Source organism: Nicotiana tabacum, chromosome 15, assembly GCF_000715075.1.
Source record: "Nicotiana tabacum cultivar K326 chromosome 15, ASM71507v2, whole genome shotgun sequence".
In the NCBI taxonomy this organism is placed as follows: domain Eukaryota; kingdom Viridiplantae; phylum Streptophyta; class Magnoliopsida; order Solanales; family Solanaceae; genus Nicotiana; species Nicotiana tabacum.
The window spans coordinates 129,018,065-129,037,784 of NC_134094.1; the positions used below are offsets into that span (position 1 = coordinate 129,018,065).

At 34.5% G+C, this 19,720-nt stretch overlaps 1 protein-coding gene across 1 annotated transcript; it reads right to left on the minus strand.

Moving 5' to 3' along the window:
- Nucleotides 1–6,287: 6,287 nt before the first annotated feature.
- LOC107783711 (protein BLISTER) lies at nt 6,288–19,115 on the minus strand. Its single transcript, XM_016604727.2, has 13 exons — nt 18,674–19,115; nt 17,242–17,992; nt 16,571–17,082; nt 15,660–15,779; nt 14,988–15,053; nt 13,819–13,929; nt 12,805–12,881; nt 10,412–10,479; nt 9,390–9,503; nt 9,109–9,287; nt 8,899–8,967; nt 8,360–8,515; nt 6,288–6,884 (listed from the first exon to the last, which is right to left on the minus strand). The coding sequence occupies exons 1-13, from the start codon at nt 18,728–18,730 to the stop codon at nt 6,804–6,806; spliced, it is 2,361 nt and encodes a 786-aa protein (XP_016460213.1). The 5' UTR covers nt 18,731–19,115; the 3' UTR covers nt 6,288–6,803.
- Nucleotides 19,116–19,720: the final 605 nt, after the last annotated feature.

The following is a 19,720-nucleotide window of genomic DNA, read 5'->3' on the forward strand; positions in this document are numbered from 1 at the left end:
ACAAATAGTAAAGATAACCAAAATAAAAGAAACACTAGCTCCAACACCTTCTTAATATATCTTTAAAAGAATTATCATCACATAAAAGAAAATAAGTGGGATTGGTAATCTAAAAAATAAGGTAGATAACCAAAGGCGAATCTTAGATTTAAATTTGATGGATTCGACCTTTAAGTTCTCAGCATTAAACTTATTAAACTAGCAAGATTATAAGTTCAAATATGATATTTGTTCAAATTTTAGTGAGTATTTACATATATGTCTATGCACCGCATAGAAAATACTAGACCGAATGAACCCGTTGCCGAAGGGTTGCATCCGCCACCTAGAGGTGTACATGGACCAGGTTGGTTCCTTTTTTTTTTTATCAAAACTAAACCAAACCAACTATATCGGTTTGGATTAGTTCGATTTTGTCGGGTTTTTCTGATTTTTTGTTACTTAAATATTATTTTAATCTTATTTTATTTTATTTTTGATAAGTAAATATATGTTTAGTAAAAATATAAAAAATTGACAAACATATTATCTATTAAAATATTTTTATGGGAGAATTTTCTTAGTAACACATAATAGTTATTTTTTTAGTCGTTTGACAATAATATTTTGTTGATGTACACTTTCAAGGTTAACCAAATTTAGTAATTAAACATAAAAATCAATATGGTACCTAAATAATAATAATCACTTAACATTCGAAAAAGATATAAGAATTTAATAGATCTTAACATATGATATAAATATGGAAGAACAAAGAGATTGACACATTTCAGTAACACTTGATGAGAAAGTGATCATTCAACCCATTATTTAAGGTTAATAAATATGGAGCACTTCATATACTATTAATATATCCCACAAGAGAATCCCAAATATTTTTAGACATTTTTAAATTTTTTTTTAATATAAAATCTTAAAAGTATATACAAAAATTATATATTTATATGTCGGTTTGATTCGGATTTTTTTACTCAATACCAAACCAAATCGGTTTGGTTTGACTTTTTGGTTTGGTACGATTTTCCGGTTCGATTTGTGCATCCTTATCGCCACTATAGCTATAACATATTAAAATATAGTGATACTGTAATTTTGTTTTACACTATTTGTGTATATAATTTTAATCCTAAAAAAGAATTAGTATAGCATTGTTGCAAAGGTAAAATTTTAGGATTGTAAAAAATCTTGCAACTCTTTGCTTGCAGTAATGGAGCTTTGAATTGGTGTGAGAAAATAACAAAATGCAAAAAAGGGTGTCTTGGATCAATAAAAAAAGGAGAGTGGAAAGGGACATAAATGCCTGAAAAAGAGGCTCCAACCATAGAATGTGAAGTGATAGCACTAATTCAATTATTAATGGGACTGTGTAAGATGCTTATGAAAGACGAGTAAAGCCAAATACTTTGAAAATTTTGACATGAGAATTGACAGCGTATGAAAGAGAAGTAAAGCCAATACTTTGAAAATTTTGACAAGGGTGCATGGAATAAATGAAGCAGAATCTAGAACTCAAATCATGTGAGTTTAACTTTTAAGATTTTAGTGTTGAACTCATTATATATTTAAAATTTTAAATTAATATATACTACTTCTATTTGTTATAAATTCAATAAATTTTTATATATAAATTTATAATTTACGTCAAAAGTACTGAATTAAGATAAATTTCATAATAGTAGGTTACAATATTCCACATATTTCCAAAATCACATGTAACTCATTTATAGGAGCGTTTTGTGTGGGGTATTGAATTTTTGATCTCTTTTTGCTAGCTCTTTCTTCCTGGGCCTACATTCTCGGCGGAAAACATGGTGCGCATATTGGCGCATATTTGACAACAAATATTTGTTTGAATATACCTTTTTTTTAGACATTATAATATTACTCTCTCACAATTTTTGTACTGTCACTGTAGAGTTTAATTTTTACAGCAGATGACCAAGAGTATTTTTCTATCTCATTTATTATACACCCACACCTTTCTATAATATGATTCTTATATAACAGTCATTCATTATCAAAGTCAAATTTTCATCTTAGAATAGATTTTTCAAGTTATATTTTACTTCTCTATAACAACTTTTTACCTATAACAGCAACAACCATATTTATAGCAGAACGCTCTTTGTAAAATTATCCCTCTATAACAGCCATATAAAATCTTTAATATTACTAATAATAATTCTAAAAATTCATTAAATAAAGTTTCTATCTTGCATACAATATATGATTTGAAGATTTGCACATGACATCATCATGTATATTCTTTTCTTTTATTTCACGAGAAATCCAAAAAAATTAGATAGAAAATTTTACTATTAAGCTCTTAGATTGTCTTCAAAGGAAAGCTATTGGATACTTTTTTGCTAAAAATTTGGACACGAATCTTTGCCAATTCAAGTGTTATATCGCTAGTAAGAGAATGAAATCTACGAAACAAGCTACAATTACAAAGTTCTTCCATCAGTCTTGAAAGAATTTTTTTAGGTAGCTTTAAAAGGTCTGCCTTAGAGTTTAAACCTGTATATGTTTAGTTATGAATTTATTAATAATGTATTAGCTTTCTTCAACATTTAACTAGTGAAATATGCATATCTTTTGAGATTTTAAATTTAAGTAATTTTTTTTTATCTTTTATATATAACATTAAAAAAGAAAAAATAATTGATTTTTTTTTAATAATTTTTATCTATAGCAGCCAAAAACTATTTAAATGTCAAATGTTGTTATAGGTGTATAACAACCATTCACTAAAAAAGCCAAAAAATATGGGAACAAACGAGGCTGTTATAACAAGGGTTGACTGTACGTGATAACATGTAGTTATTTTTTAGGTGAACTAATGTAAAAAAAAAATTCATTGTCAATCCATATAAGTTCAACTCGTGAATAAAAAAATTGATGACTAATAAAAACTAACGATCTTCATTTCGAAGATTAAAGAGAAAACTATCTATAGCCCTTCAAAATTTTATTAGCCCATCCTTTACCCCATGGACCCGAAATAGCCTTTAGACCCAATTTATTGATAAATTATAGCCACTATTCTCAATACACTTCTACTCTCTTTCAACCGCACGCTCCTCTCTCTTTCTCTTCTCATTTTCTTCAATCTTCAATCTTTCCCTTTCTTCTTATTATCTTTTCCCTTCTTCACTCCCTCATTTTTTTTTTCTTTTTTCTTTTCTTCTCGTACAGCGACACCAACACACTTTTTTTTCCTTCTTTTTCTTTGCGATCTCCTCCTCTTTTACTTAGATACAGAAATATCTATCTTCTTTGAGTAATTTCTGGCAAAAGTATAGCGGTGGTTACCGCTTTCTTCGCTTTCTGTCCACTTTCAGATATAGTATTGCATGATATTTTTTCGGATGACTTTTGCAAGAAGATGAGAAATAGAGAAAATAAAATAGCCGCTGTCGGAGAAAAGCTTTTTCCGGCCAAGTTCGATGTCCTCCATTATCGTCAGTGCTCCTTTATTTATACACTGTATAATCAGTGTATAATAATTGCATAATATAGTGTATAATCGATGTGTATACATTATATACTAATGATACAATTATTATACATTTATTATACACATATTATACAAAATTGGACGTAAAAGATTACTGTACTATGGTGAGTGTTGAAAATATTGTATATAATATGTATATATTATGTATGCACATTTATATGAAAAGTGTATCTACATTGATATAATGCATATACACTTCTTATACAAATTTAATGTTCATATAGTTTTGTATATAAAGTGTATAATAGTATATATATTGTTCGACGATGTATAAAAAATGTATATACACTTTATACTAGTGTATAATGTGTATAGTACGTGTAAAACCTATACATCACCTTCTTCCTCTTCTTATATCATGGGTATTTTTGCTTATGCAATATTATATTTTTTCTAGATCGGATCACTAAAAATTTAATTTTTTTTGTAAAAGATAAAAAAGGGGATTTTGGTAGTTATGGAGAAGACGGTTGGGTTTAATGAAATTTTTGGGCTGAAGGGGTGGATTTTGACGGGGATTTCACTAGGTTTGAAGGATTACTGGGGTGCTTTGAAATATTTTGACTACTAATATTAAGTGTAAAAGAAGGTTGCATTGAGGAGCTAGAGTGTCCGCTTGTTTTCTAGGTTTCACTTGCTAGCCCTTATAGTTGGTTTTGTGCTATGAATTGTATGCCTTATTTTATGGCTAGCAGTTGTCATTTGTTTTTATTGAGTGGCTAAAAATGAAGTTCTCTCAAGATTAAGCACAAAGTGAGGAGTAATTTGTTGATAAACTGACTCTAAAGTGCTTATAATTCAGGTAACTCAATAAAAGCTACTAATAATTTTTCAAGGCAATTTCATACTAATAATACATACTAGACATTATAAAACTTATCACAATCATTCCAGAGAATAAAGTCTTATGCTCCTACCTAGGTTGTAGCACTTACCATATTTACAAATATTTTAATGCACGGGCATTGTCATACATAGGATATAGGATTTCTAGGGCGGCTACAAATCCAACTAAAAATAATATAGTATAACTTTAAAATTTCCAAGAAAATAAAAAAGGTAAGCCTTTTGTTTTTCCCGATCTCCTCTACACCTTATCTTTGGGTGTTTTACTCTCTTTCAAAGAGATGACTATTCAAACCTCAGAGTATTCGGATGCACGTGCTTTGTTAAAATTCCATCTCCTGCACAAGACAAACTGAGCCCTACACCTCACTCTATGTGTTTTCTTGAGTAAGGTTGGGGTACTCCTCTCTCAAAAGGGCTACAAGTGTTAATGATCCTTCTACACGACGATTCCACCTTTCTTGACATGTCACCTTTTTCGAACATGTGCCTTACTCTAAGGAGCTCGGGGCTTTGAGATTCCCTGTGATGGTGGGCCATTACTCCCAAGATGATGAGACTCATGGCTATACCGTCGAGTAGTGCTTGCGAAGCAACCGTCACATATGTAGACAATAGAAAAGATCAATAGAAAAGATCCACATGTCTATAAATAATTTAGTAATCGGCCAAGACAATTCTTGTGACAGTTGGGTAATATGAGGAAAATGTGCACTAGTGCAACACAGGTGAGTTGAACCCGCTTTATCAAAAAATAATACTGGATATATAAATAAATTAAGATTAAAAATGCATAAATTTTGTATAAATATTTTATTTGAACCCACTTAACAACTACTATTTTACGACTAAAGTTATGTACTTCTAAGATTGAACCCACTTGCACAAAATTCTGGATTCACCACTGAGTGCGAATATTGATGTTTACCAACAACATGAAGATTTTTTCTTCAAGTCAGCAAAGTGGTTTCAATTGTTTTTTTGTTAAGAAAATTCGAGTAGTTCAACACTTCAACTGGGTTGATAAAATGTGTTCGAGAAGCACCTACCTTCCTTTTTTTTTCTTTTTTTTTTTGAGAAATTAAAAAATAGTCAGATTTATAAGTAGTAATTAAAAAATAGCCACAGTTTCAAAAGTAATTGAAATTTAGCCGCTTTTCATGTAAAGATAAATCTGAACGAAAACACTATTAAAAATATTAGCTCCAGCATATTATGCTGGAGCTCCAGTATAATATACCGGTACTCCAGCATAATATACTGGAGTTCCAGTATAATATAACGGTCCAGCATAATATGCTGGAAGTTCATACACAGGTGCTCCAATCTCCAGTATATTATGCTGAAACTTTTCGCGTGTTGGAGTTCCAGCATAATATGCTGGAAGTTCATTCACAGATGCACCAATTTCCAGTATATTATGCTGGACCGGTCCGTGTTGCAGCAAAATAGTGGCTATTTTTCAATGATTTTGCAAACGCTGGCTATTTTTCAATTATCAGTCCAAAAACTGGCTAGCCCGTGTTATTTCACTCTTTTTTAAGGTGTTTTTTACTCGGGGTCTGCTACCTGCTTTTGGCCTCGACTAATTCGAATTCATGCCAACATATTTTCATTTTGTGGGGGTAAATCCCTACCAATAGCAAACCAATACCCAGGACTTGAACTTGATACTCTGGAAAGTAATTATCACGACACCACAACCCTTGGTGGTTCAGAAGCACTTAACAACCACCACAAGGGATGTAAAGAAGGCTGTGCACACATTTGATCAAGCTTCCTGAAGAAGATTTTAGTTCTACCATCCCTGAAAGCAAGTTTCCTTATGCATTTTGTTTTTAACCCCTCCATCCTTTCTGGTGATTTACTTGTATGCTAAGTTATAACTTCAACCACATTAGCAATCTTGGTACTGAGCATGTTGAAAGAATTGACGAGATCATTCTTTTGATATTTTGGGTTAAAAAACAAATACACTAGTACTAACAACACCAAAAGTAATTAATAAAAAAAAATCCAGCAGGAAAATGATACATTTAATCCTTTTCCTCTTCCTTTTCCTATTAATTCACAAGTAAAACCATCTCCTAAATATAATACTCCTATTAACAAACTTCATCTTGAGTCTCTCCGTAGTAGTTTTTCATCATCCCCTAACTTTTTCTGTAGCAATTTCTCATCTCCAGTCTCCGATTGGGCGTTCAGTAGGTGGAAAAAATGGACAAAGGTTCTGCTCTGTTGCCAAATCTGTGAAATTATCAAATATCACATCTTCTAAAATGCCTCCTAGAAGCAATTTTCTTCTGGGGAAAAAATGGGACTATGAACCATTAATAGTACACATCAACCATCTCCATCAGGCCACAAAAAATACAAGGCGCAGAGGAGAAAAGATGAACTTTTGATGGATAACACTCGTCGAACTCCATCATGGAAACTAAATAAGCTTGCTGGTTCTCCGCCTTGATGGTCCTCCAGGAAATAGCTTTATGATCCATCCCAAGACTCGTTCCACCACCTGATGCAAAAGAAGAAAGTATACTCAAAGACGAAGGCAGCAACTATCAAATTTAATGTTAAGGAGATGAGTAGGTCAAAGAATGAGAATGGTTGACATGCAAGAAAATGAGCACCTGATAACCAGCTGACAAGCTGTATTATAATACTTATTGCAAGATCTCTAAATTACATAAATCTACAAAAGGTTAGAGTTTGTTGGAGAAAAGAGTGTTGGTAAGAAATTGGTATTGCAACATGATCACTTCATTGGTTGATTAACGAAAACATATATATTCTCTTTATTCATGAATGAGTTTGGGTACATTTGATTTGGTGTTCAATTCGTAGTTCTAGGTGTTATTTTGGCGATTTGATCGCGCGAGCGAGTTCGTATGATGTTTTAGGACTTGCGTGCATACGTGACAGGACATGGCCATGTCCTGCCATGTCCTGGTCCTGCCACGGTCATGTCCTGCCACGTCCGACGCCACCCAGCCATGATAGAAGCAACTAGAACTGCCCGAGGAATTGGAAGATAGGTCTCATTCTGGCTCGGGTCTAGCCTGCTACAGAAAAAGGTTTGCCACCCCTGAAGTGCAAACTGAACTGGCTGACCCACAAAACCTCTACCATGTCGTACCCTCCCTCCAAAATAAGGACCAGTAGATCATTTTCGTGTGCTATAGCCCACTCCTTCTGCGCGGGTTCGGGCCGGCGGACCCGAACAACCTAAAAGTTTTCGGTGGTCTTCTTTCGTTCGGGCCGCCAGCGCGGACCTATCATTTTCTTCTTCTTCTTCTTCTTCATCCCTTAGACGCAGAACCGATTCTACGGTCAAAGGAATAGTATTCTTGTTCGGCTTACGAGCCGTCCTCTTCTTCGCTTTTGGATATTCGGGAACGGAGGCCCTTTTCCTCTTATTATCTTTCACCGGATTTGGGACAAAGGGCTTCAGAAAACATAAAGTAACAGTCCTTTAGGTGGATCTTTTAAGGCATCGTTGCTTCATATCATTCCTGTAACCAGTTATGCTATGTTTGAACCTCTACAATTTGCAGATACTTGAAAACTTATATCTGTATTTTATAACGTTTCTACATCTCTGACAGGTCCATAAAGCTCCAGCAAGCTCAGGAAAAAAAAAAGAAATTCAAATTTAGATCTCTTAGACTATTCTATAAAAAGAATTAAAGCAGCTCACTATTGAAGCATGGCTTAAAAATTATATAACAAATCCAAGGGCACAATGGTGTTCCCTTCTTTTTAACAGGGTACTACGTGCCAACTTATTCTTCAAATTCCAAATACAGAGTGAGATAGAAGTAAAACTGTTAAAATTGACAGATTAAAGGGCAAGAAAAATAACTTTAAGAGGATGATATTTCACAAGCATACAGAAGCAGTTATATGTACAGCAGTACAGGTCATATTAGAGTACAAGAAAGTTCATACAGCATCATTATAGAATGAAAAATTTCAAGGTATGAATGTTACCTCATCACCTTCATCAGCATATGTGGTGCTGTCGTGCACAGATAGAGCATCTGGTTGCCTTGCTTGGTTGTTACCAGTTGCCATGCTTTGAGCAGTCAAAAGCTCTAATCTTTGTGTTTGAGCTTCAAGCTTTCGGGTCAAGTCCTTGTTTACCTCCTTTACTCCGCAAGGAACAAAAGAAAAATCCACCAAAAAAAAGTTGAGAGAGAATATTGTTAGTATCCACCTTTAAACTAAAGGTGAACCCCGTGAATGTTTAATTGCACTTCCCAAAGCACTATATGAAGATTGAAAGATCTTGAAAAAACATGTGCAAGCATACTAGAGGGGCTGGCTTACAGAAGGAGACACACGGCCAAAGAATGGTACATTTGCAGTTATACATCGGTGATTTATGTAGAAGCAACAGAAAGGGAAAAAGCGCAAAAGGATCCTAAAGTTAAGGTGAAACTATAATTTGACTCACATATTAGATCCAAAATGAAAAAGAATACTGAATGATATTACTAACAAGGGTAGTGCTGCCTTCATCAAATTACCTGCAATTTAGAGCACTGAGATGATTCCAGTGACAAGCCTTTCATCAACTCTTCTTTCTCCAAGGCTAACTGTAAGCATCCAAGTTGGAAGAAAATTGTTCAGATCTTTTGGTATGGTAAAAAATGCCTTAAAATATAAGCAGCTACGCAGACAGGAAGTAGAGGGAGCAAAAATGATCAATCTCAAATATGTTATGCGAAGGAAGCTACCTCAGAAAGCAATGTATTGATGTTTTGGATCATCCTTATCTGATCTGGAGGAATAGCCGTTGATAAACTTTCAAGACTGAGCTGGTCATTCTCAGGCAGATCTGAAAAGGTCGGGCCCTCAGTACTGTGAGCTTCTAAGTCAGGGTCATCCATGGTACTATTTACGACTTTATCTTCACCTGAACCAATACAACACCGAATAATTAAAATTTATGAAAATGTAAAAACAAATATAAAGAGACATTCTGAAGATGTAATTGGTGAAATCTGACACCACATACAGAGATCCTCTGTTGAAGTTGATACATCTCTTTTACTAGGCATACTCCTGCTAACATCAAGTGACTTGCCACTACCAGAAGCTTTTCGTAGTTTCGCCTGCAACAGCTTCTTTTCTGTTGAGAGAAAGAAAAATAAGATCTGACTACACGTATAGGAAACTGGTGGGGAAAGAAATGGAAACTCTATATCACTCTAAATAAAGTACAAACAAAATCACTCAAGTCAAAAATAGGGTCTCTAATAAACTGGCAGGGGAAGAGATGACGCTTCAATATTTCTCTAAACCAATTACAAGTAAAACCACTTGACATTCCTTGATAGCTTAATATTGCTCTAAATCAATTACAAGCAAAAAACTCTGAAGAGTCCAAATAGGTTCTTGGATAAAAATAACAAATGCCTCTAACACCTGCAGCATTTGTCCAAGCAGACTCTGAGAGAACGATACAGCTTTTAAATTTTCAAGGTTTGAAGATCAGATATCAGAAGAGGAATTAGTGTATATATTAGAAAGCAAGACCAAGAGAGAAGAAAACTCAATCATTTGCTGGCGCAGTATAAAGAAGACAATATTTTGAATTCCTGCATGATAAACTTACCAACCACTCAAAAAGAAAACGCTCACACATTTCTTCAAAAAAAAAAGGTCAGAAAAGAAATCGTTCATTGTTTTAAAACATGTCGAATGGGTCTATTATTAATAGTCAGACCCAGACTTTAAAGACTCTCCGGATGCCATACTGTTTCAGCTTACAAGATAAGCATTTAAAGACTCTCCGGATGCCATACTGTTTGAGTATGATAATTGACTTATATAATAGTTGATGTCACAGAAAAACATTGTGAAATAGCTTGTTTATATTGACCCAAGCTGCCATAGGAGGAAGCAAGAAGTATTATCTATGTGAAGTTTATTTAAGGCAGTGAAGAGGAGACATCTATCAATATAGCCGCAGCTCATGTATTCCTACAAATCAAAACCACCTTGTTATCTAGCACACAACAACTATCAGCATCTTACCTTCTTTTAGAGCATCAATCGTCGACAACAGATCCTGACGGTCCTTTTCAAGGCTAGCCATTTTCTTTCTGCAGAAAATCAAGAGAAAGTTGAATGAGATCAGCACCAACATTTAATGCAATTTAGAAGTCAATGATTAAGGCAAAACGAGTCATATGCTACTCAAATATTTGGCCCATAAGACAGGCGACTTTAGATAATTTATCTTTTTATAAACAAGATGAGATGGGCGCAAGTGGGGACAAGGAAAGCTGCTTTCTTTTCAAGAGGTAAGGTTTGGAGCATATAACGTTACTTTTGGGAGTAGACATGAAACATATTTCTTATTTTCAGAAGATCGATGTCAGGTCAAGGAGCCCATATAATTAAATTCCTGGAGTTAGAAGTATTTTGGTACTTTGGCAAATTGCCATATCTCAAAAGGAATCATAAAGTATTCAGCAGTTGAGTGTAAAATATTCAGCGGTTTCCTAACTCATTCCAAGTCCAATTATCTGAGTGCAAAATCAAGTCATTGAACTTATTTTAATATTAGTAAGAAATAAGAATCCTCGTGGGAAAATGTCAGTTGGCAGCTAATTTAATTTCTAGATTTTCCTTTCAAACCTTTTCATCCTCTAATGTTGCCATTCTTAACTTTTCAAACAGTAACCTCTATCCACACTTCCAGAGCATTTGCTTTCATTCCTCAAGCTGTATATCCTTATTAGCATATACCTTTAATCATCACAATAGCACTCTAAATCAGCCAACTAACGATTAACATCAAACTCCAAAATAAGTGAATCAGATCAGATTTACTTAGTTTCTGGAGATATGTCTTTATTACCAGTTGCACATCTTTTCTATTACTGAAAAGCACAAGAAGTCCCTTGCCTCTGCAGTGCCAGCTGTTCCAAGACATGCATGGGGCAGACTTGCAGTGCAAAAGGAAAAAAGCACCAGCATGATTCCGTTGTTTAATATCTAGTATGCGGGATATCCTTATCATAGTAATCAACTATTTTTTATTTTTTTTTGATAAGGTAAAGTTTTATTGATTGAGGAAGGGGAGCCTTGGCGTAACTGGTAAAGTTGTTGCCATGTGACCAGGAGGTCAAGGGTTCAAGCCGTGGAAACAGCCTCTTGCAGAAATGCAGGGTAAAACTGCATATAATAGATCCTTGTGGTCCGGCCCTTCCCTGGATCCCGCGCATAGCGGGAGCTTAGTGCACCGGGCTGCCCTTCAAAGTTTTATTGATAAAAGTACCAAGATGGTACAGAAAATTACATAAAAGGACCAGACAACATCTACAGAAACCTCCAATTACATCTTTCCTAGCAAATCCAAAAATTCCATATACTGATCCATGTTTTCTAACAGACACCTCTTACACCAAAAAAACAAGTTATGTAGACAAGAGTTTTTGATTCTAGAAATATGATTTCTTTTATTTTCAAAACAAACATTGTTCCTCTCACTCCAGATGGTCCAAAATATGCATAATGGGATAGTTCTCCAAATCTGCCTCATTTCCTTTCTTATCTTCTGTCCTTGCCAGCTAGCCAGTAGATTTCTAGTGCTTGAAGGCATAACCCAAGTAACTCCACAAAGGTTCAAGAATAGCTCCCAGCATTGCTTTGCAATTTTACAATGAATGAACAGATGGTTGACTGATTCCAAACCTTCTTTACACAGATAGCACCTATTGCTTAAATTGAAACCTCTTTTCTGCAGATTGTCTTGAGTTAAGCAGGCCTCTCTGATAACTAACCACCCAAAGCAGGCTACTTTAACAGGTGCCTTTGTACTCCATACCATTTTCCATGGCCAATTAGATACATAATGGTCTGCTTGTTCCTGAAGAAGTTTATAGCCACTTTTGACAGAATACTTCATATCTGCGCTTGCTGTCCAAACCATGGTGTCCTCCTTATTTTCCTCTATCACAACTGTATCCATTAACTGAAAAAACTGACAAACTTCTTCCATCTCCCAATCATTAAAACCTCTTCTAGAATTTAGCTGCCAGCCATTGGAAGAATAATGCTCAGCCACACTTCCTTCTTTATTAAGAGAGCAGTAGTATAAGGATATTAATTTCACTAAAATGATAGTGTTATCTAAGTTTCCCTTAGCTTTTACCCCAGTTATGATATCTTGCTATCAATAATTTCCACCTGCATTAAACAAGAAAGAACGAAACCACAAACCAGTTTCCATTCTCGCTCCAAAAGAAAAAGAGGCATCTCCACTGTCGAAAAGGGTGGGTCGTCCAGAAAGGACAAGGCGAGGATAACGAAGAGATGGTAGGAGGGGATGAACAAATATAAGCGAAAGATGACTATGACCAGATCAGATTGGGAATGAAAATTATGGCCTAGACGTGTTCACAGGAAAGCTATGAGCATACCTGAAAGAAGACATTTCAGCTTGTGATTTCTCCAATTCCCTCTCCAGTTTAAGCTCATTAGATCTCAGACGAAGTGCCTACAAAATTGTTTAGTCAAAGTTATTATCTCAGAGTGGAGATTATCATTTATCAAAAAAATAAGTGATCACACTTAATCATCAATTCTGAAGAAAAGAGAACTAGAGAAGGCACAATTACAAAAAAGAGAGAAGACAGTCCCAAAATTCTAATATCAACAGGAAATATAATAAAAAAAGAAACATGAAAGCAACCGTATGCATCGATCCAAAGAAAAATAAAATAGACAACAAATATTGGACATATAAATTACCCAAGTCAGCATTGTGACCAAGTTAATTTCAATTTTATTTTTAAACCACAAGAAGAAGGGACAAAAGATCAGACTTCACATACCACACCAGTATTACATGTGACTGACATTTATCAAAAACTAAGTATTGCATGTGACAGACATTGAAAAGATACCTCGGTGGAGGACTTAGCAGAGAATGTGTGAAACTAAAAATTCAAGACAAATGTAATTCCCTTGCAGATTTCTGGACAATTGATGAAGAAAGGCTAATTTCTTTGCATATGACCAATGCATTATTATGAGGCTACCATATGAGTTCTCCGATAGCCTCACTCTACACTCTTAAAGTGAATATGTCAAGTGACTCCGCATAAGATGTGTTGGCTAAAGATTAACCAAAAAAAAGGACAAAAAGGGAACCGTATCTACAACAGACTTTGCTGGCTACACCCACAAAGCTAAGTTGCTTTCAAGTTCAACAAACATGAAATATCAATATAAACAACACTATCTACGATTAGATTTTAAATACGATAGCGTTCTAGCGGAATATAGATTCTCTTTTGAAAAAAAGAAGGTATGTTTCTCTTCCAATAAGTATAGCTCAATAGTTTCATTCAAGTTTTAAATTCATTTTAAATTCTCAGTAAGGGCTTTGTGAAGGAATTGGTTCAACATCAGGCAATGCTATTGTTGGTTACCTTCTCTTCCAATCCAATAACTTCAGAAGCCAATAGCTTGGCACGTTCATCTGCAGCATTACATTCCAATTGTATGTTTGCATATTCCATTTTCAAAGCTTCAAGTTCGACCTGCTTACATTGAACGCAACAAATAGAAAATCACATATCTCCAAGATTATGGTAAGAATCAAGTCCATTACTATGAATAGCTAAAACTCATCAGGCTATGTTAGTACAAAGATTGCTTGCCAGAAATCTGAAATAATCTCAATATGAGAAACCAGTTCATTCCACCATTCCAATTGCAAAAACTTTCTACAATAATAGGATTGCAGATGTATCCTTTACTATAGAGTTAAGATGAATGAACACATTCTTCAACAGGCATTAACATAGAAAATAAGGTTCAAATGGTACCCATTACAAAAAATTTATCTGGAAAACCATTCAACATAACTCCGAGAATCTCTTGCCTTGCTGACATAGTTTCAGACTAAATGAAGGTAAATATACTTCATGAAGCCCCTTCAAAGGAAAAAAAGAAGAAAGAGGGGTGACCAAGAACTAAGGTTCAAGACCAAGTTTTTAATGTCAAAAATCTATGTATAAGAAATAAAGATGTAAATCACTACAATTTATCAAGAAAAACAAAAATCATTAGTGCGACATGCTCAGAGAAGAAAAATTGTTGGATCCTTCAACATACTATCAACTCTCTAGATCAATCATTTGTAATCAGGCATTTCATACATAACTCATTTATAAGAGTCGAAATGCTAGTTATGCAACCCAGCAGGAGAAAGAAACTAAAAATGAAGAAGGGAAGATCCGAACAACCACATTTATAAAAAATGAAGAATGGAAGATCCGAACAACCACATTTATTTGTACTGTTTAGAAACAATGGAAAATATTTATACTAACTTTCTGCAACATCCTTGTTGTTCTACCACTTTTAAGATGTCATATCAACAATAGCAAAGCAAATAGGTCGTTTCATTTCTTGGTCGATCAAATTGAAAATGCACACAGATAAAATCAGTGGCAGACACTGACACCTAATAACACCAATTCGCAATTTTAGCTATGTTGTGCAATGAAATTCAATGTGTCAACATTCAAAAAGGAAAATACAGATCAGCTAATACAGCAATTATTGGGAGTAAGTAAGCAAGATATGTACAAACCAGTTGTGCTTTAATTTCCGCCTGCAAGTTTTCTATGTCGGCCTTTAATTGGGTTACAAAACTGCCCTGCAAGGAAAATTAAGCAACTGATTGAAGTAAGAAAAATCTTTTCTTTTAACTGATCAACAAAACTTTCCGAGAATGTTAGACATGTGCAGACAATACTTAATGCAACAACTGTTAGCTGGTGTTACGCAAGTAAACCCTCAAGGAGAAGACGTGGACCACTTGTTGATACACGTTCAGGTTGTTAATCACTTGTGTACCGAATCAGTTTGGAATACAGTAGTCAACATCGGCTATACTTAAGCCTGTGACGTTCAGCAGGTCTTTCAGAAGGAAAAAAAGATGTAGATCATGGGATGTAGCCCTTTTAGCTATCATGTGGGTTCTTTGGAGAGTAAGGTACCTAAGATCCTTAAAGGAAAATGATTTGTAAAAATGAAGGCCTACATTGTGTTTCTTAATTTTTTTTTGTGCACCCATGAAGTTCATATTAGTACAGATGATAGGTGTTATTTATAGAGAATCATAACTTTGTGTAGATTTTTCCACCACGTTAATGAAATAATTACTACTCCTATTCCATTTTATGTGGCATCCTTTCCCTTTCAAGTGTCTGTCTATGTATTCAGCCAATCTGTTTTACATATATGAAAAGAAAATGTGTACCTGTTGGTTATAACTCTCTGTCAGGGCTGAATTTTCAGCAGCTAGAGACTCCGCTAGAACTCGCGAAGCCTCAAGAGCACGTTGCGAAGAGAACTTCTCTTGCGTTAAATCTTCAATATGCTGTCAAAAATGCAAAAGTACACATCATACAGGTATTTAACAATTTAATACCCTGATGCAAAATCCTACATCCCTGAGAGTTATGGAATCATGCATGGCCCCTATCATCCCTGTTCACTGCCCCTCGATGTAAAAGTGAGTATTCTTGCACTAGTAAACAAAGAATCTTTTTTAAAATTAAAGAAAAAGAGCGTGATTAGCCAATGTTTACTTCACATCAGAGTCTATTTATTAAGATATTTAACATGTTAAATTATTTTACTTCTTTCAGCTTAATCTCTTGTGCACCGGGCTGCCCTTCAGCTTAATCTCTACACAATCACATACCTTTCCAAGTGCATATACCACAACATAAAATTAAATCAAATCTGACTAACGCACACGTCAAAGTTGCGGCAGTATTTTACCTTACTAACATTTTTGCATTCCATTCAACTTTACCGAGCCACCATCCACTATATTTTATAATGAAACTTTTTTAGTCTTCATATTTCAATGTGAAAGACTCAATATCTTGCATTCAATCCACAGAATCTGTATCTTTGAAACTATATGGGAAATTCGGTAGCTCAATTTCTGCAGTTCTCTCCAAGACGCATCACATAACTAGTAAGTGAACAGCTTTATTATTAGTGCAACGTTCTCACTACTAAGAATAATTTTTAACAGCAGAGCGCTTTTCATATATTAGCCATCACATAGCAGTAGCTTCAAACTATATTTTGACTTCGAAGACATCCTGACCTAAATTTCTCACTTCTAAAGCGAGGGAAATAAATGAAAAAAAAGACCTGTTCTAAAGCAGCAAAATCTTCATTCTGTTTTTTTGCATAAAACTGATAATGGTTGTCCATGTTGCCCGTGTCTTTCTCAGTATGATGATTCAACTTATCAGACCCCTTAGCAGAAAAAGTTGAAGAGTTCATCATGTTCATGGAGTTGGACGATTCCAAAGTGTCCGTGGGATGGACCTTCGGGTCAAATCTGTCTGCAGAAACTGATTCAGTTTGAGAAGGGGATATAGCAGGAACTTTTGAAATGCTGATAGAATCGAGGAAGGATGGACGAGATCTCCTTCCAACAGTGGGAGGAGACATTTTTGAATAAGTAGAAGAACTTCTTGCTTCTGAACTGATGCCATCAGATGCCCAAGAAGATGAATTGTTGGTCATGTAAAAACCAGAGCTGCTAAACTGGCCATGCCCAATATCAGAAACCATAGAACTATTAGCTTCCACGGCACTATCTTTTTGCCCAACTTCCAAAGAAGAATTTGTACCGCTGGTTGCAGGGTGCATATAATCTATCAAAAAATGGGAATAATATGTCAGATTATGCAACCCCAAGTGATTAACTGAATAGATATATAGCACATAGGCAATGAGGTTTGCTAGGTACAGGGAAAGCACAATACAAGGGATAAAAGTAAGTTTAAAAAAAATTAAACATACCACAAAATTACCTTCATATGATGATGAAGTCAACCCACTAGCCCAAGGATCCATGTAACCTGGTTTTTCTTGCAGTTGAGGACCAAGGGAATTTTCAGGTGAAACATTAGCAGGAGCAGAATGAGAAGTACCAGTATCTATTACAGAAAGATCCTTTCTGTTGTTATCCTCTGGTATGCTTTTACTCAGACCATCATGAGTAAACTGACTGGAAATTTTACTGTAACTAGGGGCTGATGAAAGAAAATTAGCTGTAGAATGACTACCATTAAATCCAAATCCAGCAGTTCCTAAGGCTCCATAATTCTCTGTTTTCTCAGAGGAATCATAACTATTGCTGAATTGTTTAGACAACTTCGGGATTTCAGCACCCTTAAACACTTTATCTCCCGAATGAGATGACACTGAGATGGAAGAATCAAAACCATTATTGTTTCCACTAACAGAAGAAATAGTGCTAGCATCATTGTCATTGTTGTATAAACTGTGAGTAAAACTAGCATTAGCATCATAGGAAGAAGCAAAACCACTCTTCCGGGAAAGATCAGGATTCATGAAATCATGCTTAACATCTACTCGAGCTAACTCTAAAGCAGCTCCACCAGCTGCATCAGATGTACCAGCCCTACGAGAGTCAATGATTCTTGCGTGTTCATTTTCCGAAGACTGATTCTCAGAGCCTCCATCCGGATTGTGAAGCTGATTGTTGGACGTAGACTTTTTAGCCCTTTGTGCTGCTCTCTGTTTACGAAACTCTTCTAGCTGCAAATGATACAAAATAAAGAATTAAAAGATCAAAGAAACATTGCACCAAAATTTAATATAAGGAAAAAACATTCTTATACTCCAACCAAATATTCACCAAAATCAACACTCCCCATCACACATCGTTGCTATTGCTAATCAAGGCATTAAGCATAGGCATATTCTTTCTCAAAAGAATAGGCATAAGGGAAAACAGAAACTACAGAGGCTAACACTAATTCTGCAAATGGTCACCCTATCTAAAAGATAATGTGCATGTGAGAATACAAATAAGATAAGTATTGAGAAGATCCTGTTGATCTTAACTGAAATTCAGATCATTAAGGCTCAACGGTTCGTTATCACCTTTACATGTTGTAGCAGGTAACCTGCCTTATTCTCAAGATTACGAATGCCATTTTTATGCATTACAACAGGTAAATTACAATTGTTCCTGAAACATAGTCTTTTAAACTTTTAATGATAGTGCATATAAGTTAAAACTTACCGTTCATTAACATTATTCAGAACAAACATTAAGCAAAAGATAACATAAAAAACTGATCAAACAAACAGTAAGAATATCCTTAACTACAATGACTCATTATTTTCCGCCAATCTAGTAATTCAACACATAAATGAATTAAATAAATACAAAAGCAATTAAATAAAAACTTTCTAGAATGTTCGAATTCGTACCTTCTTTTTCCCAGCTTGCAAATGCTCTTGCTTACGCAGCACCTGAGCCGACGCCATTAAATCCGAAAATCTCAATCAACAATTTTTTTTAAAAAAAAATCAGTTAAATCATTGTCGAAAACCCCAAAATAATTAAATCAGGTTATCCACTAAAACAAAGATCAATTAGCAATGTAAGTGAATCTGGAAATAAATCGGTGCACGAATGGAAAAAAATAAAGAACTGAATTGTCGTTTACAAGTATTTAATGGGATAAAATTGGAAATTTTGGAAAATTGAGGAGAAAAATGAATCCTAAATTCGATTAAAAGGAATCCATAAATTGGATCGGAGAGGAAGAAAATAGAGGGAGAACGGCTCTCTTTATTTTGTAAATTTGATATTTTGGAGCAAGATCTCTCTCTCGCTCTCTTCTCTTTTAATTTCTTTTTGTTTTTCCTTTTTAATCTCTCTCTTAATTTCCCTTATTTTATTTTTAATCTCTTTCTTTTTATTTTTCTTTTACTTTAAGGTTCATATATTTATTCCTTTGAAGTTTTTGGAGGCTGAGACGTATACTTGAAAGTTGAAACCTTTACGAATCGTTTGGTTCAAAGACAAATTATAGAGGGATTAATAATGCAAAAATTAATTGAATAGCTTCTGAAATAATAACCAAACAATATTTGATTAAAGCTTTGAACATAAGAATTCTGCATATTAGACATAGGAAAGAAATATTTTTTTGTCATCGTAGTACTAATTTCTGTAATGTTATTCCACATTATAAAAAATAATCTATAGATTCTTGTATTGCTTATGCATATATTATTCATACACAAAAGGCGAAATGCAATCATTGTTTATGGTAAAGTTTATAAAATGATTGTTATGCAACCAAACAACGTATTATACTGAAACTTATACGGAAACAACTTGTATATTAGTTATGCTCCTAATTATGTATTTTTGTTTGTCCAATTAGACAATGATAAAACTGATATAATAGAAACTTCTTCTTTTTTTCCCATGAAATATATCTTAGTTTTGTAGGTAATCGTGGCTCG

Coding starts and splice junctions, on each gene's coding strand:
- LOC107783711 (XM_016604727.2), bottom strand. CDS start 18,730: ATGGCGTCGGCTCAGGTGCTGCGTAAGCAAGAGCATTTGCAAGCTGGG. Junction 17,993..18,673: donor TGCAAGCTGGGAAAAAGAAG/GTACGAATTCGA, acceptor TATCATTTGCAG/CTAGAAGAGTTTCGTAAACA. Junction 6,885..8,359: donor ATGCTGATGAAGGTGATGAG/GTAACATTCATA, acceptor CTTTTGCATCAG/GTGGTGGAACGAGTCTTGGG.